Source organism: Crocodylus siamensis, chromosome 4, assembly GCF_052110815.1.
Source record: "Crocodylus siamensis isolate JL-2025a chromosome 4, ASM5211081v1, whole genome shotgun sequence".
Lineage (NCBI taxonomy): Eukaryota > Metazoa > Chordata > Crocodylia > Crocodylidae > Crocodylus > Crocodylus siamensis.
The window spans coordinates 239481906-239503725 of NC_143398.1; the positions used below are offsets into that span (position 1 = coordinate 239481906).

Below are 21820 nucleotides of genomic sequence, written 5' to 3' on the forward strand. Positions count from 1 at the left end.
GCCACTTCTCTCCTCCCCAGTGTGCAGACAGCCATTTGCTAATAACCATTTTACAGGACCCAGAGGTCTTCCACTTCTTTATAGTTTCTACTGTCCTCTTGACCACCCACCACCACACTGTTACTTTGCATGCATTCTCCTTCTGAGCAGTCCACTCAGACTCCCGATTCCTCTAACTACTTCTGCAATCTCTCTCCCCTCAACCCAGCAGCAGCAGTCTGGACTGGGGTGTCTGGATGTCATCATGGTTTGTGGAACTGCAGGTCTAGGCTCATTTTGCTCATGAGAATGAGGTGTACATGTGCAAGCTGGTGCGTGAAGCACAGTCACACAGCAACAAAGCTTTTTTGGGAGAGAAACCATTCTGAGATGGGGAGGCAGGAAGCTCCCTAGAGTCTCCACTGCACAAGTTATTCTGGACTCTGTCTGAGTCTCTTTGGCAAGGTACATATCCGATTCCCAGCAATGTTCTGAAGATTAGCTAATGAACTCCAAGTGCCTTGAAGGTGGAAAGCACCAGACAATAATTGCTAAGAAAAATACTAACAAAAAGTGATAAACTGCTACAAACAGTGCTCATCCTCCAACCACAAAAAATGCAAACATCACCTTCGACCTCTGATGTCAATGCTGCTCCACTGACGGAGAACGAAGAGGTGCCTCCATGTTTAACAGACCTATCAAACCGATTCCTCAAAGCTGAAGATCCTCCAGCAACAGCCTGCATTTGACCTCCTATACTTTGGCTCACTTACACTCTACATCCTCAAACTTTTAATTAAACAAGAAAGAAGTTCAACCAAATCAATTTAAATGTGCCGTTTCTCCCAATTACTGTGGAGCGCAGAGGTCATCATCATATTACATCATTACATTTAGGAATAATCTAGCATGAAGTCCTATAAATTAGCACTTAAATAGCTTGTGCGTTTTCATCCATAAGAATGTATTTCATAAAGATATATCATTGGGATTCAATGGACGGAGATCTAAATTAAGCAGGCATATTGCATTTATTTTATATTAATTTTTATAAGGAAGAGCTGATAAAAAGAAGTGCCTGTCTGCGAAGAAAGTTTGAACATTAGGCCGTAGAAGAAAAGGAAATCTTGCATGGTAGATCTACATTAGGACCTAAAGCTGTAAAGCCCTTTTCATCCATTTCGGTTAGTATTGCTATTCAAAGACCTTTTTGTTTTCTCTAAAAGGTGCTGAAATATTTGTAGTGTATACCATTAAAACAAACCTAAATAGAAAGTGGACAGAAAATCTACCGCAGGAAAGAAATTGTTTTTATTTGGGTCTTTTGTAAAAACCCAATTTAAAGGACTGTCTATTTTGAAGGCAATAACAATATATCTATTTTAAACAATCAGATGGAAAAGAATGCAGTCTCTAAATATTTATCATGGCATGCCGATTTAGGTAACTTAATGTTCAAATCCTTACATATGAAATTGTGTGACAAAGTTTTAAGTATCTTAAGATATTTTTAACAATCCTAGGATTTTCCTTTTTAATTTTACAGTTCTGAAGCCACTTGATATGAATAACCACGAAGAGATAAGAAGCCTGTTGTATTTTTTTTGGCTTCTACACTGTGGACCAAGTTCTTAAAAAAAAATAAAGTAAGAGAAAGGCTGATAAGTAAAATCTTGATATACCAGGTCTGGTTTGGATCACTGTGTGCGTAATGACTTTCACCTCTTGAAACCTGTCTGCTTTGTTCTTGTACATAGGCAGTGAGAAGAAATTTAAGTTTGGCTCAATGCAACAAATCAGAGAATACAATTTCTATAAAAATCCACATTACTGCAGGCATGTAATAATGGAACAGACAAGCACAAGGAGTAAGAGGGTTTAGTGCATTTTTTCACTTGAGATGGAAAACAATGTCATGATTGCTACTGTATGGCTGCAGCTACTGCAGAGCTTGATTTGTTTATTCTTTAAATCAGGTTTGTTTTTTAGGGAGAAAGACTTTTTAAAATTGAATTTAAATTCCAAGATGCGTCAAAAATTTGACCTACCAGTACAGATGCTATTTCCTCTCCATTGGTCACGTATTTCAATTTGCTGTACCTATTTCTGGTTTATAGCTGTGACACATTCACTGCACCAAGGGCATTTTTGGACTCTCAAAGGTAATTTGAATAAAATAGCAGAGACCTGCCACCTCTCCCCGCAATTTTCCATTACAAATGACAAAAATACATGTCCTTTTTTTCTTATTATCTTTAGATATAATATGTAAGCATACCTGAACCAGGGCTGTTAATACATAGCTTTAACGATGTCAGATGGATACAACACCATCAATTCAAAATGCTTTACAACCTTATAAATAGTGGCTTTATTTTACCCTTCTCAAGGATCAGTCCATGACAGCTACTTAGAGATGCAATGTGCAATGATGCCAACATAAGACTTGACAGCTAACATACCAGTGGCATGCTGAGGCTACTACCTACTATGCAGACCTGTACTGCCTCATCATTTCCTTGAGCTCTCCCTGTCTGCTTGTTCCATCCATTTACACGTTTCTTATTTAACTGTTAGGTCATGAGGAATTTAAGCTAGGGACTGTCTTTTGGCTGTGTTGACAAGCAGCTCCTAGGGGATAGCATTATATAAATAATAAATACCAGTGTCACTGTTTTAGACTGCAGTAGCCATCTGAAAGCTAGGAACTAATGTTATATGTACTGTGTATACAATGATTTTTGTTCAATAGGTCCTTAAACTGTACGCCATTTATAAGGAAAGTTTTGCTGACTTGAACGTTGAGTCATTGTTTTCATTGCTAATAATGTTCTGAAATAAATTAGGTCAACCTGAACAGTGGAGGTAAGGAGCTGCATCAGCAGAATAGTCAGTCTATAAAAAGCAGAAGGCAGCAGACCTGTGTCACTTAGTAACACAACCTGGCTTGGTTAATACATGCTGCCAAGGGCATAAGCTCTCCTCCATCTAAAGCAGGGGTGTCAAACTCACCTGGCCCTGCACGCTGGCTGAGAGGTGTGGAGCTGGGCCAGGGGTTGGATTGGGTTCATAGATATACCTGCTCCCCCTCCACCCAATACCAGATCCAGCTCACGTGACATTTGCTCTGGGACCTGCACCACATGTAGCACCCACTCCAGCCAGTTCAGGACCTGTGCTGCATGTGGCACTCATAGGCACTGCATACAGCATGGGTCCCAAAATGGCTGGAGCGAGTGCTGTGTGGGGCAAGCACCGTGTGTGGAACACATTCTGGGGTTGGCACCACGCAGGGCACATTTTGGACCAGCTGGTATGGCACTATGTGTAGCATGGATCCTAGACCAGGGGAGCTAGCATCCCCAACCCTGTGTGCAGGACCAGTTCAGTAGCATGCGGGTAAACACAGACACAAGGGCAGCACCAGCAGCTGGATGACAGCGCTCCACAGGCTGGATCCAGCCCATGGGCCATATCTTTAACAATCATAGTCTAGTGGGCTTGTCATCCTTGCAGTTAGCCTGAGTTGAGTGTTGACCCTAAACTTGCGTTTCATCTCACACACAAAATTGTGAACCTGCATGGGGTGGTATTTTCACTCTGAAATATACTCTAGTCACCCTGTGACCCTGAAGTGTTGTTCTACAGGATGCATGCTCCCTTTCTAACTAGCTTAACTCAGAAGAAGATATTTCAGATATAGATAACTCTGCAATAAAAGAAAGCCTACACAGTGTTTGGAAAAAGGGGGAGGAATAAGAAAAATGAAGAGATTCTAAAGTAACCCTCCTCTCTAGCTCCTTCCTATTAAGAGGAAAAATGAACCCAACAGACACAAAAGCTAGATGTAATTAAAAGGGACTTATCTGGATAAATGTGGCCCTGTATTTAGATGTTGTAAAGACTAGCTCATGCACAGTTTCTTACACACAAATGTTTCTATTGAATGCCCAACAGGAACCAATAAATAGCTGACCTGAATTCTTTCAACATTACAGTGATGCATGAGGACCTAAAAGTGACCGTGACTAAGTAGCAGCTTCATGTAAAAGAAAAGGTTTGTTTTCATTTTTCACATTAAAATAGATTTTTAAAAATTGCTTTCAGATTCAATAAACAAAAGATAGAACCTGTAAGATAATTAGGAAGTAATTTAAAAAAAAAATATTTTAAATCCGAGTATCTGGTTGATAATGTGACCAAGATAATTTTCATTGAAGTGTTACAAACGTCTCTTAAGAACCACGCTGATATCTATACCTTGGTCGACTTGGACAGGACAGAGATTTGGGTGGTTAATTAATTAAAAAATGGCTCGTGTTCAGTAATTTATAAGCTGTGAATCAGAAGAGCCCAAATTTCTTGAATTTTCTTTCGAATGCATCACCTACCACTCATCCTTCATTTTTTTATTCATCCATATCTAATACTCTTTCCAAAGACTCATCCCAAACCGATGCCAATTTATATTCTGTGGTTTTATAATGAATGCATCTCTTGGCAATGTCATTTTAGCACATTTTAAACAGCTGGGCAAAAAGGCTTTATTTAATGGCCATTTTTTGTCCATTTGTACTGACTGAAAATCCAGATTTATTTTTAACATGCCCAAGAATAACAAAATAATTTATTTAAGAATTAAACATTGTTATAGTTACCTGTAGTTAAAGGCAGGTGAGTGACACTAGTTAGACAGGTGAGAGTAAACCAGGTGGATGCTAGTGTTGCTCCAGATAATAGCAGCAGAAGTATAAGTTTCAGCATGCCCCTGATAAAATCTGCAAACCTGAAATAAAAGCACAAATCTGATGAGCACAAACATTATTTTTGTATTATTTTATGCATAATGCTTGCCAATGACTGTAATATACTCTCTTCCAGAAGTCCCCAGACTGGAAATGATCCTTGATTATTTTTCTGAAACTGCATCTAACAGTTATGTAGAAAAGGTGATTTTGTGGATGGATAAGCTAAGGACGCATGGCTTCTAAAATAGCTCATAAAAAGAAGATCTTGAGCCACTGGCTAAAAGTCCTTGGTAAATAGGAAAGATTCTTGTTTGTAATTCTCAGATTGTAAAGTCTCTTGGGTAAGGACCATAACATCTCTCTAATTCTCCAAACAACACACTTCAGAATTGAAAAATAACTTACTTAACCCCCACTCTGAATTCTTTATCTTTCTAGGCTCACAGCCATAGCTCAAGAGTTCACTGATGTCTTAAAAGCATCTTCACAACCCCACTACTCAATATTTCAAACACTCCACTTGTACCCCCTCCTTATGCTAAGCTCCTCTGTTTTTGCTAGGTCACAGTAAGCGAAAAAAAATCATCTTTGTAGTTATAACACATATGAAAACTTGAGACTTTTGCTGCAATCCCCTTTCACATCTCCTGACAGCAAGATGTCTGTTCAAGGCAGACCTCTCTCTCTTCGCTACCTATTTTCTCAGTCAATATGGAAACGCTTCTCCTTTTCTACCACTTAGGTCTGTAGTCTAGGGATTGTGATTGACCAGCACCTCGAAATCCTCTGATCTAGGCCATGTCTATATCTGAACATTACCACATCTTTTTGCATAACATTTCTAAAATGTGGCCTTCCTAACAACTGAAGTTCTCATCCATGCTCTCATCAGCCTGCATCTTCATTATCGCAATGTCCTTTTCTGGTTTTGACTGTTCAAAATGCTGAGCCAGAGATGATTTTCCTTAGCCTGTCATTTCTCCCATATCACTTGTATGCATGTCCCTCCACTGGCCCTTCCCTATCTACTTTATACAATAAGCTTTCTAGAAGTCTTGCCTTCACTTCCACTGCATTCCCATTCCCAACCCATCATTTAATTCAATGGAGAGATATTGCCTCCTGCCTCCAGTTGCCCCTCCTTGCTCACTTGTTAAATTTTCTAACCAGCCTCTACAGGGTTCCTCTTATCCGTCTCTCTTTGCTTGAAAAGAAGCTCCCCTAAACATTGAGTGCCATTTTTTTTCCTTAAGTCTGTACCTTAAAACTCTCCTTAAAACCACTCCACAATGGCTACAAGTAACATTAGATAACAGGTATACTTGCCATGCTAAGACCACAGCTTGTTCTGTCAACTGGCATTGTCTCATTCTTTTAATTCCTGGTCTTAAGTAATATTCACCCGATTCTTATTTTGCATCTAGACTGTAAGCACCTGGTTTGTTAAGTTTCTACAGTGTCTGGCACAAAGGGGTCCTAATCGAAGCCTTGGGCCTGGAGGTATTACAGTAATACAAAGAAAACATGCAATTCAGAATATCTAAGACACAGGGGGCTTTGCCTATTTAAAGGGAAACATAAAAGATAGCTCAAACAATATTTTCCAAAAGCTAGACAAATGTAAGGGATTGCATCTTTTGCTTGTTCCCAAGTTCCCTTGGAACACACTTGCACCATTCCTTACATGAGAGCTGCTTGCCAGTAAGTAACATTTAGACTTGAAGGTTGCAGTTAGTTTAGGATGAGTTGCTTGATAATGTGAAGTGTGGTTTTGTGCATTTCATTCAAATTAGATTGAAGAGCTAAGATTCATTTCAGTGGAAAACCTTTCAGGTTACCCTCAAATCCCAAATACTTGTAGCCCTATGGATTTGCTCTATATCAAAAATATTCTGACCACATGAAGGGACAAGTACATCTCTTGCAACAACAAGGGAAGTCTCTGCAGATCAGGCAAGCAGAAAGCTGCATTCAGACACCTTCACCTTGATAAACTACTCAGTGTGACCTTTAAATAATTTGTTGGAGCAGTCACTTTTTCATACTTTTTGCATAATCCAGCTGAATGCTGATTTCATAAACATTAGGGCTGGAAGAAACCTCAGAAGATCATCGAGTCCAGCCCCCTGCCCAAAGGGCAGGAAGTCAGCTGGGGTCACAGGATCCCAGCAAGATAAACATCCAATTTGCTCCTGAAGGTGTTCAATAAAAGTGCTTGAACCACCTCCGCTGGCAGACTGTTCCAGACCTTGGGGGCTCGGACAGTAAAGAAATTCTTCCTTATGTCCAGCCTGAAACGGTCTTGCAGGAGTTTATGACGGTTCAACCTTGTCATCCCTTGGGGCGCTGTGGTGAACAAACGTTCCCCCAGATCCTGGTGGTCACCCCGATGAATTTACAGGTGGCCATCAGATCACCCCTGAGCCTGCGCTTTTCCAGGCTAAAGAGCCCCATGGCTCTCAGCCTGTCATCGTAAGGTCTGTTTTCCTGACCTCTGATCATGCGCGTGGCTCTCCTCTGGACTCTCTCAAGCTTCTCCACATCATCCTTTTTGAACTGTGGAGCCCAAAGCTGGATGCAGTACTCTAGCTGCGGCCTCACCAAGGCTGAAAACAAAGGGAGAATGACATCCTGGGATTTGCTTGAGAAGCGTCTATGGATGCAAGCCAGCATTTTGGTCGCTTTAGTAGCCGCAGCATCACATTGCAGGCGCATGTTCATCTTGTGGTTAATCCTGGCTCCCAAGTCTCTTTCTTCCATAGTGCTAGCCAGCGTACCACTGCCGAGCCTATAAGGATGCTGCAGGTTTTTCCTCCCAAGGTGGAGAACCTTGCATTTTTCGATGTTAAACACCATCAGGTCCTCATCCGCCCATTTCCTGAGCCTGTCCAGGTCAGCATGGATCACCCGCCTATCTTCTGGCATGGATGCTTTACCCCAAAGTTTGGTGTCATCGGCGAACTTGGCCAGTCCGCTTCTGACTCCGATGTCTATACCATTAATGAAGATGTTGAACAATATGGGTCCAAGGACAGAGCCTTGAGGGACCCCACTGGTCACAGGGCACCACGATGAGTGACTGCCATCAATTACTACCCTCTGGGTCCAACCACGGAGCTAGTTTCCCAGCCAGCGGATCATGGTGAACCGAAGGGCACAATTGGCCAGTTTTGCCAAGAGGTGATCATGGGATACCAAAATCAAAGGCTTTTCTGAAGTCAAGATATACGACATCAATCTCTTCTCCCTTGTCCAGGTGATAGGTCACCTGGTTGTAGAAGGAAATGAGATTGGTCAAGCAATCCAAGATAAAAAGTGGAAAAAATTTTGAACTTCTCTGCAACTGCCTCATTTTTACTGTCGAAAGGAATGCTGCTTTTAGTGTGATCATATGATGCAATTACCAGTGTAACTGCTCTTTTCAAAAGGGATTTCAACACCGGTGCAAACAGGAAAAAAAGTATTGGGGGCCAGGGGGAGGTTGGAAGCGGGGAAAGATAGAGATGAAATTTAATTTGCCAGAAGTTTTCTGCAGTCCCCTGTTTGCTATTATTCAAGTTATATCTAAAGAATATCATCTCCCTCGCAGCTCATACTCCTTCCTTTTGGACTGGGACAGAGTGGCCCAGATGAAAACATCCTAGCCTGTCATTAAACTTTATCTTAACCTTCTAGAAAGAAGTCATTGACCTTTTTAAGATCCAATACTATGTGGTCAACCCAATATAAAAGATAATGGTATATACAATTTGAAAAGTGGGAATTCTAGCTTTCCAGTAGAGCTTAACAATTTGATCCAGCATGAAATTTAGGATGATGGATCTTAAAAAAAAAAAAAAAAATCATCTCTTCCCTCTTATTTTGCCCCTTGCTCCGCTTTAATTCCACACTGAATTTAACAGTCAATAACTGGGAGAGTTAAAGTCAATTTTATAGATATATAAAACACAAATATACATGTATAGTGAAAGTGTACGAGCTGTTCTCAAATCAAATAAAAGCACTTATCCCCAACGGGGAAGGTTTAGCTGGTATTGCTGGATTTGAAGTGTGCAAGATGACAGTAATCCAAATCCTGACTTTAAATCGTGAAAGTCACATTGTTTTGTGCCATTTTTTTGTTCAGCATATGTGCCCAGTAAGCAATAATTATGTACCACTTAGACTTAGCTACAGCACCACAAAATGTGAACTGCTTGTGTTTCACAGAGGCTTTTTAGTCTCTAAAGTCTGAGGCTTCTTCTGCTGCCTATAATAGTAATGCCTCCCTGCTTAGTCAGTCAAGAGCAGTTATGGCTTTTGCTTAATAAAGCCAGGGAGGCAAATATCCTACTTGGAGGAGGGAGGAGAGAGATAAAGTGGAGAAAATACTGAACTTCTCTGCAACTGCCTCATTTTTACAGTCGAAAGGAATGCTGCTTTTAGTCTGAACAGCAACAGCAGGCTCCAAGGACCTATCCAATTTTTGCTTAGAGCTGAAGCTAGAGGAAGGGACAAATACAAAGAGCAACTTTCACTGAACTTTTCAATTTAAAAACCAGCAGCAGAAGCAACAACAAAAAACTAACAATGATGCAAGTGTTAGCCTTTGTGGGAAACTCAGGATGGCCACCTCAAATGCCTGCAAATGATCTTAGTCCAATGGCTGGGGAAAAAAAAGGGGGGCTTAAGTCCCAGCAGCACTGTCCTTTTGCAACCACAGAGTTGCACTGGTCACCATAGCACCTAGTGATATCACTGCGTATCACCATCATTTAGCACTTCACGTAGGTGTCTGCACGTATTCTAGGTAGATTGTGCACGACAGTATATCTGCTTGTAATGAAGTGAAGACACATCACTGTGCCTCATGCTTGCAATATAGTCTCTTCTGACCTGGTGAATCCACCCCTGGGCTGGATCCTGCCCTTAAGTCATAAACCTATGTTGCTGACAACACCATCCATTGCTAAGGAAATTATCACCATGTCACAAAATTTCAGCATCTGGACTTTGCTGCAGGATAAAAGCAGAAGGAAACACAGGGCTGTGAAGGACAAAACCCAGAAATATCTGTGATCATTAGTAAACATGACAAGAAAAATTCTGGGGGAAAAGAAACAGATTTATGTTTCAGTGCGATAATGTGAATGTCACTCTTTGAAGCTGCTTGTCTTCAAACCAAGCTCATTCTACAGCTGCCAGCAAAGGGTACAACACCTGCCAACTGCCCAAAATATCCCAGGCTTTTCAATCAGAAAAATGCATCACGCAAATTAACCAGACCTAGCTAAGTTCAGAGATGTGTGGGAGAGGAGAGAAGAAATATGTATAATCCTTGCAGAAGAAAACTCCTCGCATGCCATAGAAAAGGCAACAAATCTGGATCCTCCTTTTAACTGGATATGTTAATATCCAGAGCAGAAAGCTAGCAAAATACTACCAAAACAGACATCTGATTGCTAGATGCTTACACTTGTGTCATCAAAAACTGAAAATGGGTTTGAAAAATCACGTTCTTTATATGTAGTTAAATACTTAGATCAGGACAGCCCTAGGTGAGCAGTAAGAGTAGGTGCCAAGGGCAGAGAGCACAGAAAGGTTAACTTGGCCCTGCAGCCACTGCCAAATTCAAGGCTTTGGGTCCTCGCTGCCATATAAAACTGGTGGTTGCAGGGCCACGGAAGGGTTAACTTGGCTCTTTAGAGGCGACACTTCCTGTAGCAGCAACCTGGGTACCTGGGCTCCATGTGGTATATGGGCTCTAGCTCCCCTACTTCCCTTCCAGCGCCCCAGGGCGTGCCTGGGGGCAAAGGGATGAAGCTTAACTTCCAGCACCCCTACCAAAAAGGACGGCTGTTGTTGAAATCAGATCCTGTTCACAGTGGGGCACAGACATCTCTAGACTTTACAGTGCAAGGGCATGGGGAGAAGTAAAACAATGCTATAAATGCCTGAACTAACATTTTCAGCTTTGCAAATGAAGAGCTAGTAGAAGAAAACAACTCTGATGTGCAGAAGCTGTGAAGAGACATAGCTGCTTGCTTGGTAAGTCGCAGTCCTGACATTGAAATACATCAGCCTGTCACACTTGACAAGAATCATTACCTAATTTTCCTAATTACAACTTTCAGCAGATTACAGTCAGAGTCGTCATTGATTCAACCCTACACAGATAACTGCTGAATAGGCCCAAGAAGGGAGTAATCCATCAGGAGTGACAAATCGTCCCCTCCCCCATTTTTGTGTGTGCAAACCCCTATAGTCTGAACTAAATATTGTCTGAGGTGGAAAGACATATTGGGAGACAGACTATTAGCATTTTTTTAATTTACTCAAAAGCAAGCTTTGAACTCTCCAGAATACTGGCCTTGATATAGGGGTTGAAATCAATTCTGTAGCAGTTACAGAGATGTTCAGCATTTTCTGAAACTACCACCAAGCTATATATTAAATAAATTAATCCATCACAACAGTAGGTATGTGCATTATGGGACTGAGTCAGCAAATTCTTGCTAGAGAAAATGAAAGCAAGGAAGGGTGCTCCCCTCTAGCGTAGAGATGTATTCGATGCAGTGGCACAGGCTAGTCCTCCAGAAGAAGAACGCAGCTGCACCTAAGTCCAGCATACAACTGTTCTGCAAGCAGCTTGTTCATCACCAATGCATTTAGTACACCAGAAGGCCTACAGTACATGCAAGTCTTATGGGTAAAACCTTCACAGGCAAAGCTATCCAAAGATAGGTCCCTTTGCAGGTATATGCCTCTGGGGCACAAGTCCTGATATAGTACAAGGCTGTTTAACTGGCAGCCCCCCGGCTGGATGCCGCCTGTGAGTGGTCAGTGTGCTGCTTCTGGGCTGCTGTCCAGCTGCATCTGCCCAAGGTGCTCTGGCTACAGCAGTGGTGGTGGCTGGGGTCGCTGAGGCACAACAGCGTTATGGCAGGCCTGGTGAGCTTGCCACCTGTGTGACAGCACCAGCAGGGAGAAGGGCTAGATGCAGAGGTCGCAGGGGGCGAATCACCTGGGTGGTGACGGCAGCAAGGTGGACTGCACTGCTCACATGGCAGAGGTGGGGTAGGAGGGGGTCTTGTGACAGTGGCAGCAGAGGGCTCATGCAGAAGGGGCACAGGGCCTATGACCCATGTGGTGTGCAGCCTCCTTCCCCTCTGATGTCCCATGGCCCTGCTGCAGTAGACTTAGTCCTTCAGCAAACAGATATCAGGATGTTGGACCGGGGGGGGCCCAACTCTCACTCTTTTGCATGACTGTGGAGGGCTTTCCTTTGCCTTCATGCTTGTCACCATGTGCAATGAGAGGTGTCAGGAAGGGAAACCCCATATAGATTTCATAGACATTAGGGCTGGAAGGGACCTCGGGAGATCATCGAGTCCAGCCCCCTGCCCAAAGGGCAGGAAGTCAGCTGGGGTCAGAGGATCCCAGCAAGACAAGCATCCAATTTACTCTTGAAGGTGTTCAGTGTAGGTGCTTGAACCACCTCTGATGGCAGACTGTTCCAGACCTTGGGGGCTCGGACAGTAAAGAAATTCTCCCTTATGTCCAGCCTGAAACGGTCTTGCAGGAGTTTGTGACCGTTCGACCTCATCATCCCTTGGGGCGCTCTGGTAGAACAGACGTTCCCCCAGACCCTGGTGGTCACCCCTGATAAACTTATAGGTGGCCATCAGATCACCCCTGAGCCTACGCTTTTCCAGGCTAAAGAGCCCCATGGCTCTCAGCCTGTCATCGTAAGATCTGTTTTCCTGACCTCTGATCACGCGCGTGGCTCTCCTCTGGACTCTCTCAAGCTTCTCCACATCCTTTTTGAATTGTGGAGCCCAAAACTGGACGCAGTACTCCAGCTGCGGCCTCACCAAGGCCGAGTACAAGGGGAGAATGATGTCCCGGGATTTGCTCGAGAAGCATCTATGGATGCACGCCAGCATTTTGGTCGCTTTACTAGCCGCAGCATCGCATTGGAGGCTCATGTTCATCTTGTGGGCAATGATGACCCCCAAGTCTCTTTTTTCTGTAGTGCTAACCAACGTAGCACTGCCGAGCCTATAAGGATGCTGCAGGTTTTTCCTCCCAAGGTGGAGAACCTTGCATTTTTCGGTGTTAAAACACCAGCAGGTTCTCATCCGCCCATTTGCTGAGCTTGTCCAGGTCAGCCTGGATCACCCGCCTATCTTCTGGCGTGGATGCTTTGCCCCAAAGTTTGGTGTCATCGGCGAACTTGGCCAGTCCACTCCTGACTCCAATGTCCACATCGTTAATGAAGATGTTGAACAGGATGGGTCCAAGGACAGAGCCTTGAGGGACCCCACTGGTCACACGGCACCACGATGAGTGACTGCCATCTATTACAACCCTCTGGGTCCGACCACAGAGCCAGTTTCCCAGCCAGCGGATCGTGGTGGAGCCAAGGCCACAACTGGGCAGTTTGGCCAAGAGGTGATCATGGGATACCAGATCAAAAGCTTTTTTGAAGTCAAGATATATGACATCAATCTCTTCTCCCTTGTCCAGGTAATAGGTCACCTGGTCATAGAAGGAAATGAGATTGGTCAAACAAGACCTACCCGCAACAAACCCGTGCTGGCTGTCCCTTAGGATGTTAGCCTGGGTCAGTCCCTCAAGGATGGCCTCCTTAATAAACTTTTCTAGGATCTTCCCCAGGATAGAAGTCAGGCTAATGGGCCTGTAGTTAGCTGGATCCACTCTCCTCCCTTTCCTGAAGATCGGCACCACATTGGCCGCCTTCCAGTCTTCGGGCACTACACCAGAGCACCAGGAGTTTTCAAAGATCCGTGCCAGGGGGTGGGCTATGACGCTCGCCAGCTCCTTGTGTACCCTGGGGTGCAGATTGTCAGGGCCGGCTGACTTGAAGGTATCCAGCTTCTCAAGGTGTTCCTTCATGAGGTCAGCATTTATGGAGGGTAGGGGATCCCCCTCACCCGGATCTCCCTGTCCCATAGCAGGAATGGGCATCCTGTGTGACTGATGAAAGACTGACGCAAAGTACCTATTTCATAGGTTGGCTTTTTCCTGGGCGTCAGTTGTCAGTTGCCCCATCTGGTTTAGCAGGGGTCCAACATTGCCCTTGCTTTTCCTCCGGCTCCCCACATATCTGAAAAAGGACTTTTTGTTGGCCTTGATGCCTGAAGCTAGCTGGAGTTCAGTTGCAGCCTTGGCTTTCCTGGTTTGCTCCCTGCAGGACCGGACCAGCGCGGAGTAATCCTCCTTGGAGGTGAATCCCGTCCTCCATCCTTCGTAGGCTTTCCTTTTTAGCCACAGTAGGTCCACTAGGTCTCTGGAGAGCCAGGGGGGCTGCTGTGCCTTCTTTCCTCCGTGTTGGAATAGATTTAGCTTGTGCATTGAGGATCACTTCCTTGAGAAGCAACCACTCTTCTTGAACTCCCATCTCCCTGGGGTCACTCCCTGGGGACTAGCCTCTTGAGCTTGTCAAAGTCAGCTTTTCTGAAGTCAAGGACTTCTGTGTTGCTGACTGACTTGCCAGCTTTACGGCGGATGGTGAAGGTGATCAGCTCGTGGTCGCTGTCACCCAGCTTCCCATCGATCACTAGGTCGCCGATTAGGTCGTCCCCCGTAGCCAGTACCAGGTCAAGCAGCGCTTTGCCTCTCGTTGGCCCATAGACTTCTTGAGTCAGGTAGAGGTCATCCACGCACAAGAGAAAGCTTTGCGACCGCTTGGATTTTGCTGAGTGATCCTCCCAGGAGATGTCCAGGTAATTGAAGTCACCCATGACAACCAAGGTCCTGGAGCAAGCAGCCTCAGTCAGTTCCCGGGCGAACTCCTGGTCAAGCTCAGGACTTTGAGTGGGAGGTCTGTAGTAGACTCCCACCGTTGTGTGTCCCGTGCCGTTTTTCCCACGAATTTTTACCCAGAGGGTCTCTAGCTGTCCATGCCGGTCGCCAACATCAGCTTGCAGGGACATGTAGCTTTCCTTCACATAGAGAGCTACATCCCCGCCCCTTTTGTCAACACGATCCCTCCTGTACAGGGTATAGCCATCTATACCCATGGTCCAGTCATGGGTGGAGTCCCACCAGGTCTCCGTTATCCCAATGACGTCATAATTCTTTGCACTGAGCAGGAGGACAAGCTCCTCCTGCTTGTTGCCCAGGCTCCTGGCATTAGTGTACAGGCAGGCAAGTGTGCCCCTGGGGGCTCTTGCCTTGCCCACAGATTGTGCCAGGGCTGGGGAAGGGGTGGGCTCCCTTAAGTGCCTTGGTCTGCTGGCTTTGCAAGGGTCGCTCAGCGGGCCAGCAGTGGCAGTCGTCCCCCCATCCCCCAGCGGGTTTAGTTTAACGCCCGGTGGAGCAGGTCAGCCAGCCTGGCTGAGAAGAGCCTCCTCCCCAGGGGAGAGAGGTGGAGGCCGTCTCTTCCCAGCAGCTCGCTGCCTCTCTCGCCAAAGAGCGGGCTGTGGTCATGGAAGCCAAAGCCTTCCGGATGACACCAGCTCCGCAGTCTTTGGTTCACTGCGTGGATCCTCCTCTCCCTCCTCAGCCCATAGCCCGAGACTGGGAGGATTGACGAAAACACCACCTGAGCTCCCAGACCCCTAAGCTCCGCTCCCAACTCCCTGTAGCGCCTCATGACCTGGCTGGGGGTGCTCCGAGCCGTGTCATTGGTGCCCACGTGAATAAGGAGCATGGGGTAGTGGTCTGTGGGCTGGAGGAGCTGCGGGATCCTCTCCGCAATGTCTCGGATGCGGGCCCCTGGGAAGCAGCAGACTTCCCGAGCTAAGGGGTCGGGGCGGCAGATTGCCCCCTCAGTGCCCCACAGGATGGACTCTCCCACAACAAACACCTTTCGTTTTGTCTTGGGGAGAGCCGGGCCAGTAGCTGCGGTTGAGCCTGGGCTGCCTGCGGGAGCCGGCGACTGCGTGGGCTCTGCTGGGGCTGCAAGAGGTGCGAACCTGTTGCTAAGCTCCGGCGAGGGAGGGGCCTTGGTGCGGCGGGCCTTGGGGCCCTTGACCACCTTGGTCCATGCCCCTGACTGGGCAGAGCAGGAGGTCCCAGAGTCCTCCTTAGTCGTGGAGGGAGACGGTGCTCTCCCCTGCGGCTCCCGGGGGAGAAGGGCCTGGCAGTAGGAGTTGATCTCCTGCTCGCAGTCCCTGATGGCACGCAGTCTCTGGACTGTGGCCTGGAGCTCCTCCAGCTGGCGCGCCAGAGACCCCAGTAGGGAGCAGACCCCGCAAGGGGAGGTGGCCATGCTCCCGGGCCCCAGAGCCTGAAAAAGGGACAGGCAGCCCCCTCAGCCAAGAACCAGGGGCTCCGTCTGCGTGGAGCCCGGGACCGTGGCCTCCGTCTGGGTGGTCGTCTCTGAGGTGCCCAATGGGGGGGCCGCACAGCCCGAGGGGACCCTTGGGGTGTGGTGCGTGCCCATCTGTGTCATGCCTCTGGTAGGCTGGCTATGGCTGGGGCTGACTACTCTGGGGGGGGGGGGGGGTCGCAGGCAGGGTCTCGTGCCCTCCCGCGCCCTCTCCTGCGCGAACTCCACGCTAACTCGAGTGCCTGTTTACACAGCCTGTTCGCGGGGCTCCCTGGGGGGCTGGGCCAAGTAGGGGCCTGGGCGGGGGCTTGACCCAGCCGGCACCAGGCAGCGGCCTCCTCCCAGGGAGTGAGAAGTTAACCCCTTCCCACCATGAGCCCGCTTACCTCCGGCTGTGCTGGGGGTCGGCAGGTGGCTCGGCGGGCTTCACCCGCGCGTCTCTCACCGCTCCGGAGCCTAACTGTTATTTATGTAGTGGTGTGTGTTGTTGGTGTACTCTGTGTGTGTGCACATGCATGTGTAATATATAGAATTTACACACACTTTTTGATGACAAGTGTAACCATCTACGCACCCACCTACCCCTCTGTCTTAGAGCTTCAAGTGCCAACACCCTAAAACCAGTGCCACACTCGTAGCATAATTAGGCTCAGAAAGGTGAATATAAAGAAAACAGGATGGTGCTACGACATTCAGAAATGAAGATAATGTGCGTGGAGATAAGGCAGCAGGCAGGCAGGCAGGCAGGATGTTATATCAACTCAAAGTTATGAACTCAATTCTTAATTGCCTAATGAGGGTGGGTTTGGTTTTGTTGTTTTGAGGAACCTGGACAGAGAAGGACCAGCAGCTTTAGCTTTGGGAGAGAGTCCAGTCCTCATTTTTTTGATTCCCATATCTACATCTGCTTAAAAAGTCTGCTGAGGAGGGTCACAGTATCACCCGCAGCGATCAGAGGGGAGGCTGGGGAGCTTCCCACGTACATACACACACATATACATGGATTGCACAGTGCCATATAGCATGGAGTTAGCTCTAACGAGCTGCATACCCTAACCAGCTTATTTCACTTTCTACACCGGGGTCGGCAACCTTTTTTGTCAATGTGGGCCACGGCTTACACCCTAGCATCTTCTGCTGCAGGCTGCAGCCCCATGTGCATCCCCGCAACCTTCCCCAGAGATATATTATAAACTTGTAGATGCTTCAAGGGGAATAGCTGGAGAAAGGCAGTGACTAGGATCCAGGGGATGACTCCTCAGCTGCGACAATGTAGGAAAAAAAAATATGACAGGTGGTGGGACCATGGGGCTGCCTCCTCTGCAGCTGAGGCTGGAACATGCTGAGGATTCCCTCCGAGATACGTTGGGCCAGGTCCAACCCCCAGACCATAGATTGTCACTACACTACAAAGCAGTGAGCCCTGTAAACGCTACCCTGTGCTCTGTTCCAAGCCTCTTTTAGGCCCTTGATGGACTACAATGTTTAGTAAGTGCTGGCTAAAGACGACCGATATTCTTTAGTACTTTGCAGGGATGCTCAGCTAGGTCTTTCCAATACCAGGCAGTTTTATCTGCCCAAACTACCTCTAGAAGGAATAGATACGAAAGCGCTTGTCTGACATGATTGTTTGACTTGCTCAATTTGATGAGCAGGCAGATAGATTTTCTAACCTCTGAAGACCAGTCATAAGAAAACACACACAATCACTGTATGAGAAGAAACACCCTATCATAAACCTGGAGATGCACATTTGCCATTGCAGATATTTCACAGATGAGAGGATATAAGCACAGGGTTTTAAAAGGTATGAACTAAATAAGCATTGCAGGTGAAAAAAATGAAAGGTAATTTATTCCTACCTTGCCATTGCTACGCCAACCACACAGCCTCCAACTATAGACCAAAAGCCAATCCAGCCTGCATCCACCTAATGAGGAAGAGTATAGGGAAATAAAAAATAAAATGTTAAAGCTAAAATGAGGTACTGCCTGGAAGGTCAGGGGTGGGTGGGGGAGAATGACTGCAAAATGTTAGCAAAAAAAATCTAATGGGCAAAACCTTGTTTAAAATGGCCAGAGGGAATACAATCTAAAAAAGGACATGGTCAAATCATCTATGCCCTGGATGTAACCTCTCTTTATGTTGGCATCTGCTGGGAAATATCCTCTGGATTTTTCTAATACTCTATTAAAAGCTTAAAAATAAAAAATCTCTTCCCCTACTGACTTTGACCTTTCCATTTTGCAAACATTGATTTTTTTCCTTCTCTTCTCTCCTAAAAAAGCAGCAGCCAATACTACTTTCCTTTTATTTATTTGCCTCTTCATTAATGTCAACAGGTGCATTCAACTCTGAACAAAAAAGTGTTATTAAGTGCCAGGGAAGAGTAAGGAGGAGGAGCCAACAGTATTTGGTATGTCATAAGCAATAGGTATACTTCATTTAACATTTCAGCAGCAGAGTGATTTACACTTATCGTACTTACAAACTGGGCAAAGGATTAAGTTAGTTTATCTGACCATTAATTTATGCACCAAGTATAATACAGACAATTACAAAACATCTGATGCATATGAGCAGGAAAGTACTTACTTGACTGACGTGAACTGGTGTTAATATCAAGTCCAGAACGCCAGACCAGCCAGAGAACACGCCTAATGGTATAGCATAGGCTAAGGCAATCATCAAGAAACGGAAATTGCTGTGAAGATACAATGTATGCAATTAGCTGCTGCTTACTTTAGAAATTGCTCGGAGATTAACTTCAAGAGTAAACTGTATTTTAGACTCTGTATTCTGTCCATTAAGAAGCAGAAATCTGAAGAGCGAGTGAGCCAGAAAAAATAAATAAGGTATTTGGCTATTTCACTGACATTCCAAAGGCTGAGATGTTACTCCTGACACCATGCTATTAAAGGAAAAACCCCTTCAGTATGTATGCTGCAATGACATCTTGATTTCGGGAACATACTAGTATCAATTTCCTCATCTTCATGAGAAATTGCATCGAGTTTGTGATATGCACAGCTTATTACGCTGACAACCTATTTAGTGTTAATCTGTATTAGAAATAATGGGCATTAGTTCAGAGTGACAGAAGCATATTTCAGGCATTAATCCAGAGATTCATACTCTCTGACTTACTCTGCTGTTTAATTTTGGTGAGAAATAGTGACTTCTCTCCCTGCCTTATCAAAATGCCATCTGGACTATACACAAGTTTATTTTTCTCAATTTTTATTTTGGATTTAACATACATAAAACAATTAAAAACATTGTGTGCACTGGAACCAGAAACCACCCCCCCGCAATAAACTGAAAGGAAAGGACTGCATGAACCAGCTATTCAGAATGTAAATAACTTAAAATTAAAGTGGGATTTTCCCCCATGTAAAGAATCTTGCAAAATTACTGTGAACTAAGCAAGTATTTTTATATTCATTTTACCACTGGAAAAAAGCAAGCATTAGGCAATTAGAGGCCATGCTTTCAAAACAGGATTCTGCGTTCTCAAAAAACAGCCACATGTAAAAGGAAGTTGAACGCAATGGCTGTTTGGGAAAAAACAGTTTTGTATTCACAGCTAACTATTTTCCATGTGAAGATTTATTATAAACTTGCTAACTGCACTGTATTCAAAAGTAAGGCAGTGGCACAACTTAAGTAAGAACTTCTATTTGAAAACAATACCCACAGTGACTTTGTGGCCAAAACAGAACCAGAGAGCAGGGATCCTTGCACCCAGCACTACAGTCTCTTTCCTCCTGCCAATAAATTTGGAATCTATCTTGTTACTGGAAATCCTGTTTCTTGAACCTTCGTGTTCCCCTCTTCTGCAGTAGAATCATAGACCAGGTCATTAAAAAAATTACTATAAAGTTTGATCAATTCTGACATGGCTGGGGGCTGCTCGAGACGTGTGCCATGCTGTGTGGGCTGCACGAGTGGCATGTGTCCCTCACCCCCTCCATTGGTGCACAGACCCTTGGGACTCCATGCTCTGCTGCCCCATTGGAAGATGGGGAGAGCAACATTTGGGTTAGACCCCAGGGGTTGCAAATTAACCCCTAGTGGGCCATATGGGAACAAAACCTTTTCAAAGTTTTCTTGTGTATAACAAAAAGTTTGACTTACTCTAATACAGCAAGTGAGGTGGAGTTGTAGTTATCCACAATACTCTCCTGAAAGCTGGCTGAGTGCAATTACAAGCAGAATTCACGATAACCTCAAAAGAGACTGGCTACTGCGATAAGACTAACATGGCTAACAACCACTCTCTACTCTCATATTGAAGGCAATGCTATTTCCATAAAACATTAGGTTAGATGAAGACCAAAAAAAAGCTGAAGCAGCGGGCAAGAGACTCAGCTACATACAAACCTAACACAACCATTGCCCCAAGGGGAGACCATGACCATCAATGGAAGGGGCGATACATAGGGGTCTACCCAGCTGGAGGAGGTGGCCATTCGATTTTGCAGGCTCAGGGCTGGCAGGCATTTTTGCAGACTGATCACAATGTACCTCTCCCCCAACACACATCTGATTGGCCAAGAGCACTGGTGGCCCCGCCACTGATTGGCTCTAAGGGCTGTCTGTCATGTATCCCTGCCCCTTGCAATTGGCAAGCAGCCATCGGAGGCCCCCCTTCATGCAAGCAGCCCCCTCCCCTCTGGAGAGCCAGCATTTTAATTTTCAGTAAGGTTCTCCCCCACCCCTTGTGGCTTTTCCAGGTATTGCCCAATTTTGCATGCAATACTGGTTTTTGCAGTTTCCATGAAATTTCAGTAGGTCGCTAGTGATACAGGCCTCGATTCAGATGCCACATACTCCAGATGAGTCTCCACAAATTATTGAACTAATGAGTTCCTAATATCCTCCTGTCTCTCTTTGGGATAAGAGGAAGAGGATGGAAAAGGACTGGGGATGCCATAAGAGGAAAATATTGGCAGTTCATACAAATAAAAAAAAGACACAAGGCTAAGAATCTGCTCTAAAGATTCAGTGTTTTTCCAGTTTAAAAGATTCACCTTCACTGTTCGATGAAGGTGATGCAGTCAAAGCTGTGCCATCATCTTTGCCCTATCAAAGTAAACAGGACTTGACAGATGCATCCTAAAACAACCACCTACAGAAACAACATTACTGTATCAGAAAGCAAATGCAAAAGCCTCTGCTCAGAGGTATTAGTTTTGGAATAAAGATAGAAAATGTATTGTAGATAAAACACAGGTATTTCTAAAATAAGGAGATGTAGATGACGTTCCAATTACGTGATCACTTTTAAGATTTTGTCTAAAGTGGTTACCCCATGGGGTGTTTGTCAGCACAAGATGTGCCTCCCTCACAGCAAGTTCCACAAAATTGAGTTTGATTAAGACTAACTCAGAGACCGGCCCCCCACCCCCCAGCACCAGCCACCCAGACGGAGCCCGTGGTCCCAGGCTCCACTCAGACGGTGGCCCTGTTCTCGGCTGTGGGGGCTGCCCGTCCCTTTTCCAGGCTCTGGGGCCAGGGAGCATGGCTTCCTCCCCATATGGGGTCTGCTCCATTTTGGGGTCTCTGGCGCGCCAGCTGGAGGAGCTCCAGGCCACAGTCCAGAGACTGCGTGCTATCAGGGACTGTGAGCAGGAGGTCGACTCCTACTGTCAGGCCCTTCTGCCCCAGGAGACAGAGGGTAGATCATGGTGTCCCTCAAGGACAAGGGAGGACTCCGGGGCCTCCCACTCTGTCCAGTCAGGGGCATGGACCAAGGTGGTCAAGGGCCCTAAGGCCTGCTGGACCAAGGCCCCTGCCCCGCCGGAGTTTA

General features: G+C 45.7%; 1 protein-coding gene across 2 annotated transcripts in view; it reads right to left on the reverse strand.

Moving 5' to 3' along the window:
• SLC49A4 (solute carrier family 49 member 4) overlaps positions 1 to 21820 on the reverse strand; it is a 107204-nt gene that overhangs the window by 23220 nt on the left and 62164 nt on the right. For both annotated transcript variants that reach the window (XM_090046004.1, XM_090046005.1), the window contains exons 5-7: positions 18604 to 18712; positions 17871 to 17938; positions 4641 to 4768 (exon numbers count right to left, since the gene is read on the reverse strand). In XM_090046004.1, coding sequence (XP_089902130.1) covers positions 4641 to 4768; positions 17871 to 17938; positions 18604 to 18712 — 305 coding nt within the window. The remainder of the gene's footprint in view (positions 1 to 4640; positions 4769 to 17870; positions 17939 to 18603; positions 18713 to 21820) is intronic.